This window comes from Megalops cyprinoides, chromosome 19, assembly GCF_013368585.1.
Source record: "Megalops cyprinoides isolate fMegCyp1 chromosome 19, fMegCyp1.pri, whole genome shotgun sequence".
NCBI lineage: Eukaryota > Metazoa > Chordata > Actinopteri > Elopiformes > Megalopidae > Megalops > Megalops cyprinoides.
Window position 1 is genome coordinate 825533 of NC_050601.1, and position 15907 is coordinate 841439.

At 52.6% G+C, this 15907-nt stretch overlaps 2 protein-coding genes across 2 annotated transcripts in view; one reads left to right on the forward strand and one right to left on the reverse strand.

Moving 5' to 3' along the window:
• Positions 1 to 196: 196 nt before the first annotated feature.
• atp13a1 (ATPase 13A1) lies at positions 197 to 13372 on the reverse strand. Its single transcript, XM_036553523.1, has 25 exons — positions 13022 to 13372; positions 11205 to 11294; positions 10607 to 10870; positions 9411 to 9566; positions 8672 to 8741; positions 8468 to 8574; positions 8071 to 8200; positions 7234 to 7289; positions 6730 to 6856; positions 6481 to 6618; positions 6279 to 6399; positions 5951 to 6108; positions 5529 to 5704; positions 4845 to 4955; positions 4448 to 4573; positions 4011 to 4113; positions 3568 to 3761; positions 3348 to 3444; positions 2983 to 3167; positions 2460 to 2574; positions 2093 to 2289; positions 1643 to 1785; positions 1316 to 1427; positions 856 to 999; positions 197 to 778 (listed from the first exon to the last, which is right to left on the reverse strand). Exons 1-25 carry the CDS (start codon positions 13370 to 13372, stop codon positions 668 to 670), a joined length of 3582 nt encoding a protein of 1193 aa, XP_036409416.1. The 3' UTR covers positions 197 to 667.
• A 692-nt stretch (positions 13373 to 14064) lies between these two features.
• The window catches only part of LOC118795146 (coiled-coil-helix-coiled-coil-helix domain-containing protein 5), a 2575-nt gene continuing 732 nt past the window's right edge, over positions 14065 to 15907 (forward strand). Inside the window, exons 1-3 of the mRNA XM_036553522.1 lie at positions 14065 to 14130; positions 14716 to 14856; positions 15341 to 15492. Coding sequence (XP_036409415.1) covers positions 14129 to 14130; positions 14716 to 14856; positions 15341 to 15492 — 295 coding nt within the window. The 5' untranslated portion in view covers positions 14065 to 14128. The remainder of the gene's footprint in view (positions 14131 to 14715; positions 14857 to 15340; positions 15493 to 15907) is intronic.

The following is a 15907-nucleotide window of genomic DNA, read 5'->3' on the forward strand; positions in this document are numbered from 1 at the left end:
CTGAAATCATGAAATGTTCAGTTTAAATATATAATAAATCAGATATTAAAAGCAGAAAATGGATGTGCATAGAATCTGTATCCACTGTAAGATTTCACACACAGAGTAGCACTGTGCTCTTCCTGACTGCTCTCTCTGCCCTGAAAGCGCGGCCACACTGAGGCTTTCTGCAGCACACACACGCAAGACACGGGAGTTTGTATCATTTCATGTTTTTGGTCTTTTTATATGTCCATCAGAGTTCTGTCTTTTTACAAAATGAAGAGAAGGAAACGAAAGAAACACTTATCTTCCTCTTGGAGAACACCCCTGTCATGTGTACGAGAAAGTGTCCTGATACACACACACACGCACGCGCACACACACACGCTCACGCTCAGATGTGTACACTCACTCCCCACAATACTGCTGTCTTGGCTTGCTGTTGGAGGAGCAGAAGGTGAGAGGGTTGGAGGGGGAAGGAGAAGAATGAGAGGTTGAAGCAGAGAGGAGAGGAAGATGAAGGAATGATTGCGGGCCTGAAAGGGCTGTGAACACTGGGGTCTGAGCCTCCTCTTCCTGCGGGATGCCACGCCCACCCCACCCCTCCCCTCTCCGCACAGTCTCGTCTTTCAGGGCAGCGGTTGCCATGGCAGTGGTTGCCCAGGGCAGCAGTTGGCATGGTGACTCATGAAGGCAGCCTCAGGGTTCCTTTGCCGAGCAGGAACTGCAGTACTCGATCCACCAGCAGAGCGGCAACAAAGTCCACCACCAGGACCTGGGCAATTACCAGCTTGAACTGAGAGGGAGAGAGGGGGGTTAGGACGGCTGCAGGGACCTCCCTCAGAGGAGCTGAGCAGTGAGAGAGACACCCACCTCAGCTGGGATATCCACCAGAGCGAACTGCTCGTTGAATTCAGGCGATGAGCCAGTGAGAAGCCCCACGATAGCCAAACCTGACAACGCTATACTCCACAGCAACGGCCTGTTCTCACGCAGGGACTCCATGAATGGGTGTCCCTAAGACAGAGGTGGACAGGGAGACAAAGAGAGTAACTGCAGTGTCAGGGCACTGTGCAGGAGTGTAACAGGTTATGCAGTCAGGGCCTTGTGTTACAGTGTAACAGGTTATGCAGTCAGGGCCTTGTGTAACAGTGTAACGGGTATGCAGTCAGGGCCTTGTGTAACAGTGTAACGGGTATGCGGTCAGGGCCTTGTGTAACAGTGTAACGGGTATGCGGTCAGTGTAACGGGTATGCGGTCAGGGTAACGGGTATGCAGTCAGGGCCTTGTGTAACAGTGTAACGGGTATGCGGTCAGTGTAATTTGGCGGTACCTTGTAGTTGATGGCGAACGTGGCCATCTGCATGGCCATGGACATGATGTACACAGTGCTGTTTATCAGACTCGGCTCAAACTCCTTATACAGGTCCACAAACTGCTCCGTCCTGCCGAGAGAAGCACAGGACAGGTGCTCATGGCTTTGTGTGTGTGTGTGTACATTTATGTGTGTGTATAGGTTTGAAGGTGTGTGTATGGGTGTGAGTGTGTGTATGGGGTTGTGAGTCTGTGTGTCTGTCTGTGTGTGACTGTGTGTGAGAGTATATATTTATATGTGTGTATGGGTGTGTGACTGTGTGTGTGCGAGTGTGCGTGCGTGTACCTGGGCGGGCTCCGGCTCTGGGCTCCTCTGTACAGGTACACCAGGCTGCAGAAATGAACTCCAAACTGAAGCAGCACAGTCAGCACAGTGTAGAGGTTGAAAATGTTGGGTAGGGGGCGCTCTCGAGACAGGCTCTTCAGAGGCTGGGAGGAAATGGCGTGTGTGTAACTGAACACGGTTTACCCGATAAACCCAAAAACGAGCCCTTCTGTGAAAGCGCGGCACAGTCAGTGAGCACTGCAGACTCAACCTTTCTGCACCCTGCTTTCGGCTTCAGCTTTCAGCACCTCCCCTTTCTCACTCAAGGCTTTCACACAGAATAAAAACCACAGAGCTGTGACTCAGTACAGACAGGACTCGTATCAGAGCTGTGACTCAGTACAGACAGGACTCGTATCAGAGCTGTGACTCAGTACAGACAGGACTCGTATCAGTGCCCCGCCCCCTCACCTTTGACCTGGAGATGAAGAGGAAGCAGCCGGCCAGCAGCAGGCCCTGTAGTGTGGCCTGGAAGTCGCTGAACTTGACGCCCTCCAGGTAGAGCACAGACTGGCTGTAGGCCAGCACCAGGGCATTGAGGGCCAGGATCTTAAACATCTGCAGCGTGGTGACCAGCGTACAGCGCCCCTGCTTAATCACATGGCAGACTGGGGGGGGGGGGTGGGAAGCAGAGCGGTTAGCACAGCCTCCCCCGCCAACGAGAACATCTGTGGTGTGACTGTGACTGTGTGGTGTAGGGTGTGTGTGTGAGTGTGAGAGTTTGTATATGTGTGTGTGGTGTGTGTGTGTGTGTGAGGTAAATGCTGGTGTTACTTACTGCACTGTATGGAGGACAGTTTGGAGGTGAAGGGGGCAGCGATTGAGGCGTCTCCCAGTTTCACCACCTGGATCTGATCCTCTTCCAGCTCCCTCAGCACCTGACTGATCCTCTCCTACAGCACAGAACGTGGAGTATAACACACTGAACCACACTTACAGCGTAACGCACTGCTCCACACCCACAACGTAACACACTGCTCCACACTCACAGCGTAACGCACTGTTCCACACCCACAGCGTAACGCACTGTTCCACACCCACAACGTAACACACTGCTCCACACTCACAGCGTAACGCACTGTTCCACACCCACAGCGTAACGCACTGCTCCACACCCACAGCGTAACGCACTGCTCCACACTCACAGCGTAACGCACTGCTCCACACTCACAGCGTAACGCACTGCTCCACACCCACAGCGTAACGCACTGTTCCACACCCACAGCACAGAACACGATTCACACCTACAGCGTTCCTGTGCAGGTGGATATCCCCGCCCGCCCCTGCCCCGCCCTTCACACCTTCTGAGCGGCCAGCTGCTCCTCCCTCTGGGCCATCACCCTCTGCCTGGCGGCCCGCGAGCTCAGCTTCACCCCGGACCCCGACACAGGGAGGGGCCGCGTCTCTCCAGCAGGGGCCTCCCTTTCCCTCCCCCTCTTCTTCCGCTCCGGCATGCGCTCGGGGGCGTTGGCCAGCAGGGCCACACCTGGGAGTGTGTGTAAATGCACGGTGACAGATACTGGCCCTACACACCAGTGTGTAGACAGATTCTATCATTCTAAGTAGCAGGGTCTTGTAAAACTGTCCTGTAGGACTGAGGACTATTACAGGTGTTTATGATGTCACGTTCAGCTGCTGATGATGTCATAGTACTGCATGATCTCACCAATATGGGCGTGTTTGAGTGCTCCAACATCATTGGTCCCATCGCCACACATCAAAGTTACAAAGCCCAGACCCTTGAGACTGGTGATCACAAACTCCTGCAATAAAATGCACAATCACCACACAATCACCACAATCGATGCATAAACACCACAATCACCACGCAATCAGCACAGGTATAAGTGGAGGGGCTGAGGCAGTGAGGAGTGCTCGAGTCTCACCTTCTGTTTGGGGCTGACCCTGGCAAACACCCGCACATGAGGAAGCAGGGCGTGGAGCAGCCGGGGGTCAAAGGTCAGCCGGGCGAGCCCCTCCCCCGTTACACACAGGTCATACTGGCTCACCAGGCCGGACACTGAGGGAGGGGGCAGTGGCAGGCGCACACTGCCGTCTATCGACTCCCAGCGCCATTCACCTGTAACACAGCACAGCCCATTACCACAGCACACTGTAACACAGCACATTACCACAGCACACTGTAACACAGCACATTACCACAGCACACTGTAACACAGCACAGTACCACAGCACACTGTAACACAGCACATTACCACAGCACACTGTAACACAGCACATTACCACAGCACACTGTAACACAGCACAAAGGGTAACTGTTGCACAGACACATGTGTACTCTCTTTCACACACACGCACACTCACATACCCTGGACATGCTGCAGAATGAGGGTGTGCTCCTTCTGGATGAAGTGGAGCTCTCTGGCCACATGGCAGGCAGTGAGGGGGTTATCTCCTGTGATCATCACCACCTAGGGGAGCGCACACACACACACACACAGAGTCAGCATCAGAACTCTCCCATAATGCAACACTGACACTGACTCTGTACCAATGCATGCATGTGCAGGCAAGTGAGTGTGTGTGAGAGTGAGAGTGTGTGAGTGTGAGTGTGAGTGTGAGTGTGAGAGTGAGAGTGTGTGTGTGTGTGTGTGTGTGTGTGTGTGTGTGTGTGTGTGTGTGTGTGTGTGAGAGTGAGAGAGTGTGAGAGTGAGAGTGTGTGTGAGAGAGAGTGTGTGTGTGTGTGTGTGTGTGTGTGTGTGAGTGAGTGAGTGAGTGTGAGTGTGTGTGTGTGTGTGGACTCACATGGTGTGAAGCCTCCTGGATCTCCCTGATGACAGCTTTGCTGTCACTCTTTAGAGGGCAGGAGACGACCATGAACCCAGCAAACTGCAGACTGCACTCCAACATGTCCCGAGTGACCTCACGCACCTGCAACACAGTGTACTAATGACACAGAGAACGCACTCCATACAACACACTACTGACACAGGACACACTCCATACAACACACTACTGACACAGAGAACGCACTCCATACAACACACTACTGACACAGAGAACGCACTCCATACAGACAATTGAAACAGGAAACGCTACACTTTCAACCTTGAGTACCTGCTGTTAGCACTGAGTTTTGTGTGACCATAATGTTTACAGATTAGGGAGCGAGTAGTGTGTGAGTACTGCAGGAGTACAGCACCTGTTGGTGGGTGAGGTGTCCCATCTCCTTGTAGCCCAGTGCCAGCACCCTTGCTCCTTCCCGAGACATCTCTCTGTGCACCTCATCATAGCTGTCTGGACACTCTGAGAACTGCAACACACACACAACATTACATTACATTCATTTAGCAGACGCTCTGAGTCCAGCTCCATAGAACAGGAGTGTATCCATTCAATTTATACAAGAAACTGTGTCAGACCAGGCTAACAGCACTCCCAGACCAGGGAATGTGAGAATAACACCATTCAAACCCTACCACAAGCTAACTTATGCAGTCGTGACGAGACAAGGGAAGCCAAATATACTACGATACATCAGTCACTAGATCACAGAATCCAAAACACATTGCAATACTACATATAAAACAAACAGTACTACAGGTAGCAAGTGTTAGGGGGCGGGGATTAAGGTGGAAGTGAGATGCAGTCTGAAGAGGTGGGTGTTCAGTCTGCGTCAGAAGATGGCCAGTGATTCTGCTGTCCTGACCTCTGTGGGGAGTTCATTCCACCACTGAGGGACCAGTACAGACAGGGATTGTGTTTGAGAGGAGCGACCCCTTTGAGATGGCACAGTCAGTTGTCCCGTGGTTGCAGAGACAGACAGACACTGGGATTTGCTGGGTGCGGCGCATTAACAGTTAGAGTGAATGAACTGTGTGATTACCATGCTCCTCAGGGTCTCTGGGGCCCCCTTCACAGTGGAGATGTAGCAGAGGTCCGTGGAGCCCAGCCTCTCGTAGGACGCCAGCACTGACATCCTCTTCAGAGCGCTGGCAAAGTGGAAGCGCTGGTGGATCTTCAGTCCTGGAGTCTTTATGGCGCGTGGAAACACCTTCTCATCTGAACGCACACAGCACAGCGCAGGACACTCAACAATCAACTATATTTAACACCTGTGAGAATACCTGCTCAGCTGAGAGTGCTACCTTAATGATTAACATGGTTTCCTTTAGTGAGGGCCAGTAGCTTTAGTGAGGGTCAGTACTCGGTCAGTAGCTTTACTGAGGGTTAGTATTGGGTCAGTACCTTTAGTGAGGGTCAGCACTGGGTCAGTACCTTCAGTGAGGGTCAGTATTGGGTCAGTACCTTTAGTGAGGGTCCAGTCGGCTGCAGTGAGCATGGCCTTCTCCAGCGGGTCACCCACCAGCTGTCCATCATCCAGAGTGACCAGTGAGTGACAGGTGGCCACAACGCGGTGTGTCTCTACCGGAATCTCCGAGACTGGAGTCACCTCCTTCCCCTCCCTGGTTATTTTAACATTTATTGTTCACTGTCAATGACGAGCTTCACACCAAAACAAGACTGCAGCCTCTCAGCGACCAACGCTAGAGTCAATGACTGACACTGCACCAATCACACACAGCGTCAGCTGCTAAACCCAACCAATCAGCACTCATGTGCAGGCGAGGCCTACCTGAGCCCGGCCACGCCCCGCACCACCAGGCTGTCACTGGTTAGAGTGCCTGTCTTATCGAAGCAACAAACCTCCACCTTCCCTGCAAATGGGATTCTGAAGGGCTCTGTGCAGAACACATCTACAGAGAGAGAGGATCCAATCAGAACACATCGCACACACACACACATACACACACGCACGCGCGCGCGCACGCACTCACAGAGTTTGGCAAGGGCGATGAGGGAGGTGTTGACAGCCAGGGAGAGCTCGATGGGGAGCTCAGGTGGCACCACAGAGGTGAGGATGAGGGTGCACTCCAGAAAGAGCTTATACCTGTTCCTGCTGATGTCCCTCGTCCCTGCAGAGAGAGAGCAACAGCTGCAATACTCAGCCTTTACACGTCCTGTACTCCCCCTTTACTCACACCTCCCACACGCCTCACAGTCCAACAGCAGCGTCAGCGACTCACCCTCCACCCACACATACACTGCCGCCGCAATGGCAAACACCAGGAGGAAGAGGATGAAGATGAAGGTCTCCAGGTTATTGGCCGTCACCCTCTTCACTCCAAACAGGATCGTCCTCAGCAGCTTCCCCTGGAAAACAGAGGATTATTACAACACACACACACACACACACACACACACACACACACACACACACACAGACACACACACACACACAGACACAGACACACACACACACACAAACACACACACACACACACACACACACACACACACAAACACACACACACAGACACTCATTATTACAACACACACACACACACGCACTCAGACACTCACATACACACACGCACGCATGCGTGCACACACACACACGTGTACACACACACACACACATATACAATGCAAACTGAGAGGCCAAATGAATGATGGCAGTGGGAGAGAGAGGAAGAGAGAAAGAGGGGGGGGGGGGAGAGAGAAGGGGGGGGGGCAGGGGAGCACCTCACCTGAGAAGTGTAGAATCCGGTTCTGAGCACATAGGCCACACAGCCATTATCCACAGCTGTAGAGAAAGAGAGAAAGGGATACTGAGGGAGAGAGACACATTCTGATTATAAGAAATGAAGGAGACAGACAGACACAGTGAGACAGACAGACAGACACAGTGAGACAGACAGATAGACACAGTGAGACACAGTGAGACAGACGGACAGACACAGTGAGAGAGAGTTACATACTGACACAGTGAGACAGACAGACAGACAGACACAGTGAGACAGACAGATAGACACAGTGAGACACAGTGAGACAGACGGACAGACACAGTGAGAGAGAGTTACATACTGACACAGTGAGACAGACAGACAGAAAGTGAGACACAGTGAGACAGACAGATAGACACAGTGAGACAGACAGACAGACAGTGAGACACAGTGAGACAGACGGACAGACACAGTGAGAGAGAGTTACATACTGACACAGTGAGACAGACAGACAGACAGTGAGACACAGTGAGACAGACAGACAGACACAGTGAGACAGACAGACAGACAGACGGACACAGTGAGACAGACAGACAGACAGTGAGACACAGTGAGACAGACAGACAGACAGTGAGACACAGTGAGACAGACGGACAGACACAGTGAGAGAGAGTTACATACTGACACAGTGAGACAGACAGACAGACAGTGAGACACAGTGAGACAGACAGACAGACACAGTGAGACAGACAGACAGACAGACGGACACAGTGAGACCGACGGACACACACAGTGAGACAGACAGACGGACACAGTGAGACTGGCAGTGAGACAGACAGACAGAGCTGTCTGCATACTGACGTTTGAGCCCAGCGCTGGCCCGGAGGGGCGGGCTGTGTTGGACCACCTTGGTTCCGCCAGAGATGACATGAAGGCGCGAGTCGGTCTGCAGGTCCAGAACTCTCTCTGGGTCCAGATCTTCCACCGGCTCCTGGACAGACACACAGACAGGCAACGATGAAACTGAGGCATGCTGGGTAATGTCATCATAGTAATACGCTCACATCCAGGCCAAAGAAACGCTGTCAAGTTTTCCCCTGTACAAAAAGGTGCAAGCGTATTTCAGAGCAGTGTTGGGAAGGTTTGCAGTGTTGGGACGGTTTGCAGTGTAACAGCAGTGTTGGGAAGGTTTGCAGTGTTGGGAAGGTTTGCAGTGTAACAGCAGTGTTGGGAGGGGCGAGTGCTCCGGCAGCCTGACCTTCATCTGCGGGACGGACTCCCCGGTCAGCATGGCCTCGTCCACAATGCAGCGACCTCTGAGCAGAAGCACGTCACACGGAACCAAATTCTCCTGGGGAGAGCGTCCTGGGGGAAGGCAAACATCAGCGCGCACCTGCAGACTGTCTCACACAGTGAGACAGAAAGCCTCAGCGCTGCTGCATCCAAGGGGAAAGAACCTTACCTACTGACACGATGTCCCCAGGGACCAGCTCGTCGCTGGACACCGGCCTCCACTTCCTGTTCCTGTACACCTGTTGGTGAACACAGGCACACCCCCCCATACCCTCAGCTCCGGATGCACAGGTCAGAATCTGTAACATTCCCTTCATTCACAGCTTTAAAGGTGCATGAAAAACCACCCTCTACCCTGCAAGCTTCCATCCGCTCTTTCTATCAGAACATGTCTGCGTGCAGATGCCATCATTAACTTTTCAGCTGCCTTTCCGTTAGCTTGCTCTGTCATCAGAAGGTTGCAAGTTCAAATCTTTTGGAAGGACACTGTCACTCCTCCCTTGATTATGGTAATTAATGAGAGACAGTGTGTGGGAGTGTGTGGAGGGGTGTGAGACAGTGTGTGGGAGTGTGTGGAGGCGTGTGAGACAGTGTGTGGGAGTGTGTGGAGGGGTGTGAGACAGTGTGAGACAGTGTGTAAGAGTGTGTGGAGGGGTGTGAGACAGTGTGTGGGGAGTGTGTGGAGGCGTGTGAGACAGTGTGTGGGAGTGTGTGGAGGGGTGTGAGACAGTGTGAGACAGTGTGTAAGAGTGTGTGGAGGGGTGTGAGACAGTGTGTGGGGAGTGTGTGGAGGCGTGTGAGACAGTGTGTAAGAGTGTGTGGAGGCGTGTGAGACAGTGTGTGGGAGTGTGTGGAGGCGTGTGAGACAGTGTGTGGGAGTGTGTGTGTGTCGTCATGCGGCTCGTTACCTGGATCATGTACGGTTTGTTCCCCATCCTGCGGATCTCAGACATGTTCCTCATCTGCTGCTGCACCAGAGACGCCTCGAAGGCCACCAGCATGAAGAGTGTGAAGACGCTGTAGTACCAGTACTCATCCAGACACCACAGGCCCACACAGAACACCTGCAAACACACACACACACACACACAGTACTCATCCAGACACCACAGGCCCACACAGAACACCTGCAAACACACACACACACACACACAGTACTCATCCAGACACCACAGGCCCACACAGAACACCTGCAAACACACACACACACACACAGTACTCATCCAGACACCACAGCCCCACACAGAACACCTGCAAACACACACACACACACACAGTACTCATCCAGACACCACAGGCCCACACAGAACACCTGCAAACACACACACACACACACAGTACTCATCCAGACACCACAGGCCCACACAGAACACCTGCAAACACACACACACACACACAGTACTCATCCAGACACCACAGGCCCACACAGAACACCTGCAAACACACACACACACACACACAGTACTCATCCAGACACCACAGGCCCACACAGAACACCTGCAAACACACACACACACACACACACACACACAGTACTCATCCAGACACCACAGGCCCACACAGAACACCTGCAAACACACACACACACACACTACTCATCCAGACACCACAGGCCCACACAGAACACCTGCAAACACACACACACACAGTACTCATCCAGACACCACAGGCCCACACAGAACACCTGCAAACACACACACACACTACTCATCCAGACACCACAGGCCCACACAGAACACCTGCAAACACACACACACACACACACACAGTACTCATCCAGACACCAAAGGCCCACACAGAACACCTGCAAACACACACACACACACACAGTACTCATCCAGACACCACAGGCCCACACAGAACACCTGCAAACACACACACACACACACACAGTACTCATCCAGACACCACAGGCCCACACAGAACACCTGCAAACACACACACACACACACACAGTACTCATCCAGACACCAAAGGCCCACACAGAACACCTGCAAACACACACACACACACAGTACTCATCCAGACACCACAGGCCCACACAGGACACCTGCAAACAGACACACACACACACACACACACACATACACATACACACACGCACCTGGAAGACGAAGAAGGGGGCGGTGGCTCTCTCCTTGAAGAGCTCCAGGAAGTCAGGCACCACCATCTCTGCGCGGTTAGTGCCGTAGCGCTTCTCCGCCGCCCGCAGCTCTGCCTCTTCCTGGTAGCCACGCCAGGCCTGGAAGAAGCCCATGGGCTGGCTGACGGGGAAGGCCACCGGCAGGAAGCACTTCCTCTCAGCATCGTCAAACACATAGCAGATCTTCTGGAACTCAAAGGACAGGACCCTCGAGCCATTCTCATCCTGCAGAGGGAGAGAGGAGGACAGAGAGGGACAGAGGAGAGGGACAGAGGGAGAGAGGAGGACAGAGAGGGACAGAGGGAGAGAGGAGGACAGAGAGGGACAGAGGAGAGGGACAGAGGTGGAAAGGGGGGAGAGTGTTGCTTGCTCAGCTGTACCCCTTTGGGGATAAATGTGTTTTCTGTGCGGGGGGAGGAAATGTCACACACAGGAGGAGGGTGTGGGGGTGGGGTCTCTGGGTGGGGTCGTTGGGCGGGGTCTGCAGCCCAGAGTGGGACGAGGGCGTGCACAGATACAGCTACAGGTGACGGTGCAGTAAAGATAGGCTGAGACTCACCTGGTCTCTCTGCAGAGGCACCAGCTCTGCTGATCCATTGTTGGGAGTGGGGATGACCTTCGCAAGGGTGGCCTTGTCTGGATCCGGCTCCTACACGCACACACAGACACAGACACACGCACACACATATATGACCAGATCTTTAGGACATTCCAGCTGGACACAGCAGCCACTGATAGTCAGACAAAGGGCACAGTAAATATCACCTGCTGCCACAAAAAAATCCCATAAAGATTAGCATTTCCCCAAAAAACTGGTGCTGTTTCCACCTCCACACACTGCGGTCCAGGTCCTGGCTGGCCTCCCTGTCACTACTGACCCAGCTTGTGTATCTCCATTAAAAGAACACGGGATCTGAGCAAAGTGAGACACCATATCAGCGTAAAACACCTCTGATGGTGCTGGAGGAACTATTGAGAGAAGCAGGACTCCAGCTGTCTGTTGAGCTCAGTGTTGAACTCAGTGTTGTGCTCAGTGTTGAACTCAGTGTTGAGCTCAGTGTTTGATGCAGTGTTGAGCTCAGTGTTGAGCTCAGTGTTGAGCTCAGTGTTGAGCTCAGTGTTTGATGCAGTGTTGAGCTCAGTGTTGAGCTCAGTGTTTGACGCAGTGTTGAGCTCAGTGTTGAGCTCAGTGTTGAGTTCAGTGTTGAGTTCAGTGTTGAGTTCAGTGTTCAGGAGTCTTCCTGGCTCATAATTCCACAGTGAAGAACAGGCAAGATGAGTACAGTAAGCTACAGAGTGGGTCCAGCAATGCTAACCCAACCACAGCGACACTACAGTCACACCGAGCCTGTCAGATCACTGTGGGCCCACAGGGCCAGTGGCTGCATGCTGACGCACTCCCAGAACACACCACAGGTAAAGGTGAGCCCCCTCCAAGCAGCTGCACCCCTGCAGCCAGTCCCAAACCGCAGAACCGAAAATAGTCCTACACCCAAGGAGCAGGTCGCCACAAACACCCACACAGAAACACTCGGAGACCCAAAGAGAATAAACAGTGCCTCTACAATCACATTGCACTTTCTGCACAGCCTCTGTGACCTTCCCTCATCACAGCAGGACCAGGGTCTCCAAAACCACAGGAGACTCACACTTAATTCCTACATTAATACAGCTGTCTGTAAAATGGCATCACCCTTTCCATATCCGTGATCATATTTTTTAACTTAAATTATTATACTTAAACTCTCAATAAACTCCGAAGGTGAGAATGTATCAGGGCACACCAAGAGGGGTATCATGACAGGACTGTGACTCCGGCAGGTGCTGATCAGTACTGAATATCTTAAAGAAGTCTGGATCTCCACGTGGCAAGTGTACTCTGTAACGTTAAAGTAAATCTTTTCATGTTCATTAGTTCTTCTCTGGCCAAATTCGCACATTACGTCCCGTTAATATCTTCCAATAATAACCATGTATCTTTTGCTTACATTCATTATAACTCTGCCTGTAGCTGCTGCTGTCACTTGAACGTTATGATCAAATGAAGCTTTTGTTTATGGTGTGGTTGTCGTACGGTACACGGAACCTGCACGCAGTCCTCTTTAGAGCGGAGTGTTAACGGCTACACTCTGCAAGCCGCCCGGGATATGGACATCTGACAAACACACTACTACTACTACTACTAACAATAATAATAATAATAATAATAATAATAACAATATTAATAATAATAACATTAATTATTAATTATTATTACTATTATTTCATCGTAAGAATACACAGAGGGGTTGACACTAAGATATTCGTGCAGTACAGAATCTAACACGTACAGAAGTCAGTGAGGTATGACATCTGCTTATGAAATACTACTGTTACCTTAGTACAGGTGAGCCAGCAGTGCGCATGCACGGACCAATAACCGGAGAGAGCGGTGAGCACGTGCGCGATCCCGATGGCGGCGAGAGCGAGCAGGCCGGCCTCCGGATACTCCGAGGCGCCGTACACACCAAGCCACACATACAGCCAGACCGGGTAGAGGAACGCTAGGAACGGGAGGACCGTGCCGTGCAACAGCCGGGGCCTCCGCCGGTACAGCGACACCGAGCTGACGAGCTCGTCTCCGGGCCCGTTGTCTTGGCTGTGGTTCGCGGTGGGGGCCATCGGCAGCTCCCCCGACCCCTGAATCCCGTCCGCAGCCATGCCTCCCTGTTTCTTTGCCTCGTTCATTCTTGCTTGTCCCTTTCTCTCTCTCGGCCCCCCTACTCTCCGCCTCCCCCTGGCAAGCGGTATCGGTGCAGAGACAGGTTCGCACGATCCGGCGCTCCGGCGTTCAGAGAAATCGCTCTCATACAGACGGAGCGGCTTCCGCGTACGCAAGCACGCAGCGGCCAGCGCAGACGCGACGCAGCGCGTCCATTTCCTGCTGCTGATGCATCGCTTCGAGCCGAGGGATTTCCGGCCCGAGAGGGTCACAACCTGTTACCATGACAACCCAAAGGACAAAATTATAACCCAGCTATAATTCCCCATTTTGTAACTGGAGACCCCTTACATTCCCAAATGAAAATGCATGTTCATGTAAACTGGCGGCTTACAAGGGAAATTTGCGGTTTATAAGGGCAAATAACATTTGTGAACGGATTACTTTTCATGCCTTATGGCATAACAGGCTGTTAACGAGGAAGATGGAACTCATAAACAGAGATAAAACTTTTCGCCACGGGCGAGAGAGCAGCCGGCAGACGGTCAGACAGACAGACAAGTCACGGCTAATAAACTAACCAGGAATTGTGACGCATCCAAGCCCGAGACTGACCGTCGAGAAGGACCAATGGGATCGTAGATTGTTGTCGCGAGACAACATCAGCCAATGGCGTGCGAAGAGGAATGAGCGTGTGGTAATCGCGAGCTTCTCCGTCCGCTGTGCGCCGCGTGCGTAACCTTGATGCCCGCGTGCTGCTGGTGGAACAGTCCGCTGCGATCATGTGAGTACCGGTCTGAATCACCGGCTCCCGACCGGACTCCGCACACCCACACCGTCTCCGCGCCGCAGCCTCTTCACAAGGGTGTTTGAACAGGCCTTATAATAGGGCAGCGATTTGCTGTCCACGTCTGCTTTTTATTGTCAAGAGTTCATTTCTTTGATTTCTGTCCAGTGTTTCGATAACAGGGTGAACACCACCAAGTCGGCAGTAAGACTAGATTCAGCATCTGTGCATGTGACGAGTGCCGGGTATAAAATCAGCTCAGCTCATGAACTGACAGCAGTTCGCTGTCGTTAGCAATGCGGTTCTGCACTTTCAGTTAAGTCCTGGCCATTACTTTTGGCTGCTGCTCTGACCACCAGTGTGGAGTTAGCCATGCTGCTCTAGGTATGGGTGTCTGCTTGGAAATATGGAATATAAATGAAGTGTATTGTATTTTGATGGAGGTGGGATAGGGTGGAGGTAGTGAAACATTCACCGCTGCTCTCTGTCTCCCCAAACCACTGCTCCACACTGCTGCTCTGACCACTGATCCATACTGCTGCTCCCACATACACCGGCAATGTGATTTCTTTCTCCCCTCAGGCAGGCTGCCATGGAGATTACAGTACGCTATTGTCGGAAGGAGATGGAGGATTATGGGATGTGTGTGGCTTCCAACCCGTCATCATGGCAGCAGCAGTGTCAGGAGCTAAAGATGAAAGTGGCACAGTGCACCTCTTCGCAGTGAGTGTCTACGCCACCTCCAGCCAAACACAGTGCTCCTCCAGCCAAACACAGTGCTCCTCCAGCCAAACACAGTGCTCCTCTGGCCAAACACAGTGCTCCTACAGCCAAACACAGTGCTCCTACAGCCAAACACAGTGCTCCTCCGGCCAAACACAGTGCTCCTACAGCCAAACACAGTGCTCCTCCAGCCAAACACAGTGCTCCTCCAGCCAAACACAGTGCTTTACCTTCTGAGCCCTCGAGCAGACTCCCTCATCCCGAGCAGCTTGCACATCTCACAGTTTACGGCTGTATATTTACTGAAGCAGGTGCACTTACATTCCTTGCTCAAGGGTGAAACAGCATTTTGAACTTTGGGTTCCAACCCCCACCCCAACGACCACGACCCCACACTGCTGACCTACATCAGTAAGCGTGAGTGAGGCCAGCATCACTCGCATGCAGGAACCCATAGCACGCTGTGCCTCTCACTGTGTTGCAGCCCGGTGATCCGGAAGATCCGGGCGGACTGCGCGGGGGAGTTTGTGGCGTTTGAGCACTGCCTGCGGGAGCACCAGGCTGCAGTGGGCTCCTGCCACGCCCACGTCTCGCGATTCCTGGCCTGTGCGGAGACCGTGGACCTTGCTGGCGCCGGTGGGTGGGACTTCTTTCCGGGGCCACTCCCACTCCAGCACAGCATCTCACCCTGGCACCGATTATCATCAGTTGGAATAAACATGCATTTTTATAATCATTGTGCTGCGCTAAAAATATCAAAACAGCAATATGTTCTTGTGCCCATTGAGCATTCTTGAGCTTTCAACAGGGCACCTCGAACATTTTAGCTTGAGTGTTCCTTTAACTGTAGAAACTTGTGGCCTGTGGACCAGACCACTTTTTAGACCCAAAATGCTGCATTGCCATGGCGACATTAAGCCCACGTGGCTGAACCAATGGCTGCCAGCGTAGCTAAGGTGAACACCAGTGCCTCACACCATGCCTGATCTCTGATCAGCCCCCACCTCGGAGGCTCTGGGTTTCATGTGAAGGGCATCCAAGCTGAGCACTG

Excerpts from the sequence above, each read along its gene's own strand:
- atp13a1 (XM_036553523.1), bottom strand. The coding sequence starts at position 13,372 with ATGAACGAGGCAAAGAAACAGGGAGGCATGGCTGCGGACGGGATTCAG. Across the intron at positions 6,619-6,729 it reads AGTGTATGTGTGGGTGGAGG|GGACGAGGGACATCAGCAGG; the intron begins GTGAGTCGCTGA and ends CTCTCTCTGCAG. Across the intron at positions 4,574-4,844 it reads GACACCTCACCCACCAACAG|GTGCGTGAGGTCACTCGGGA; the intron begins GTGCTGTACTCC and ends ACTGTGTTGCAG.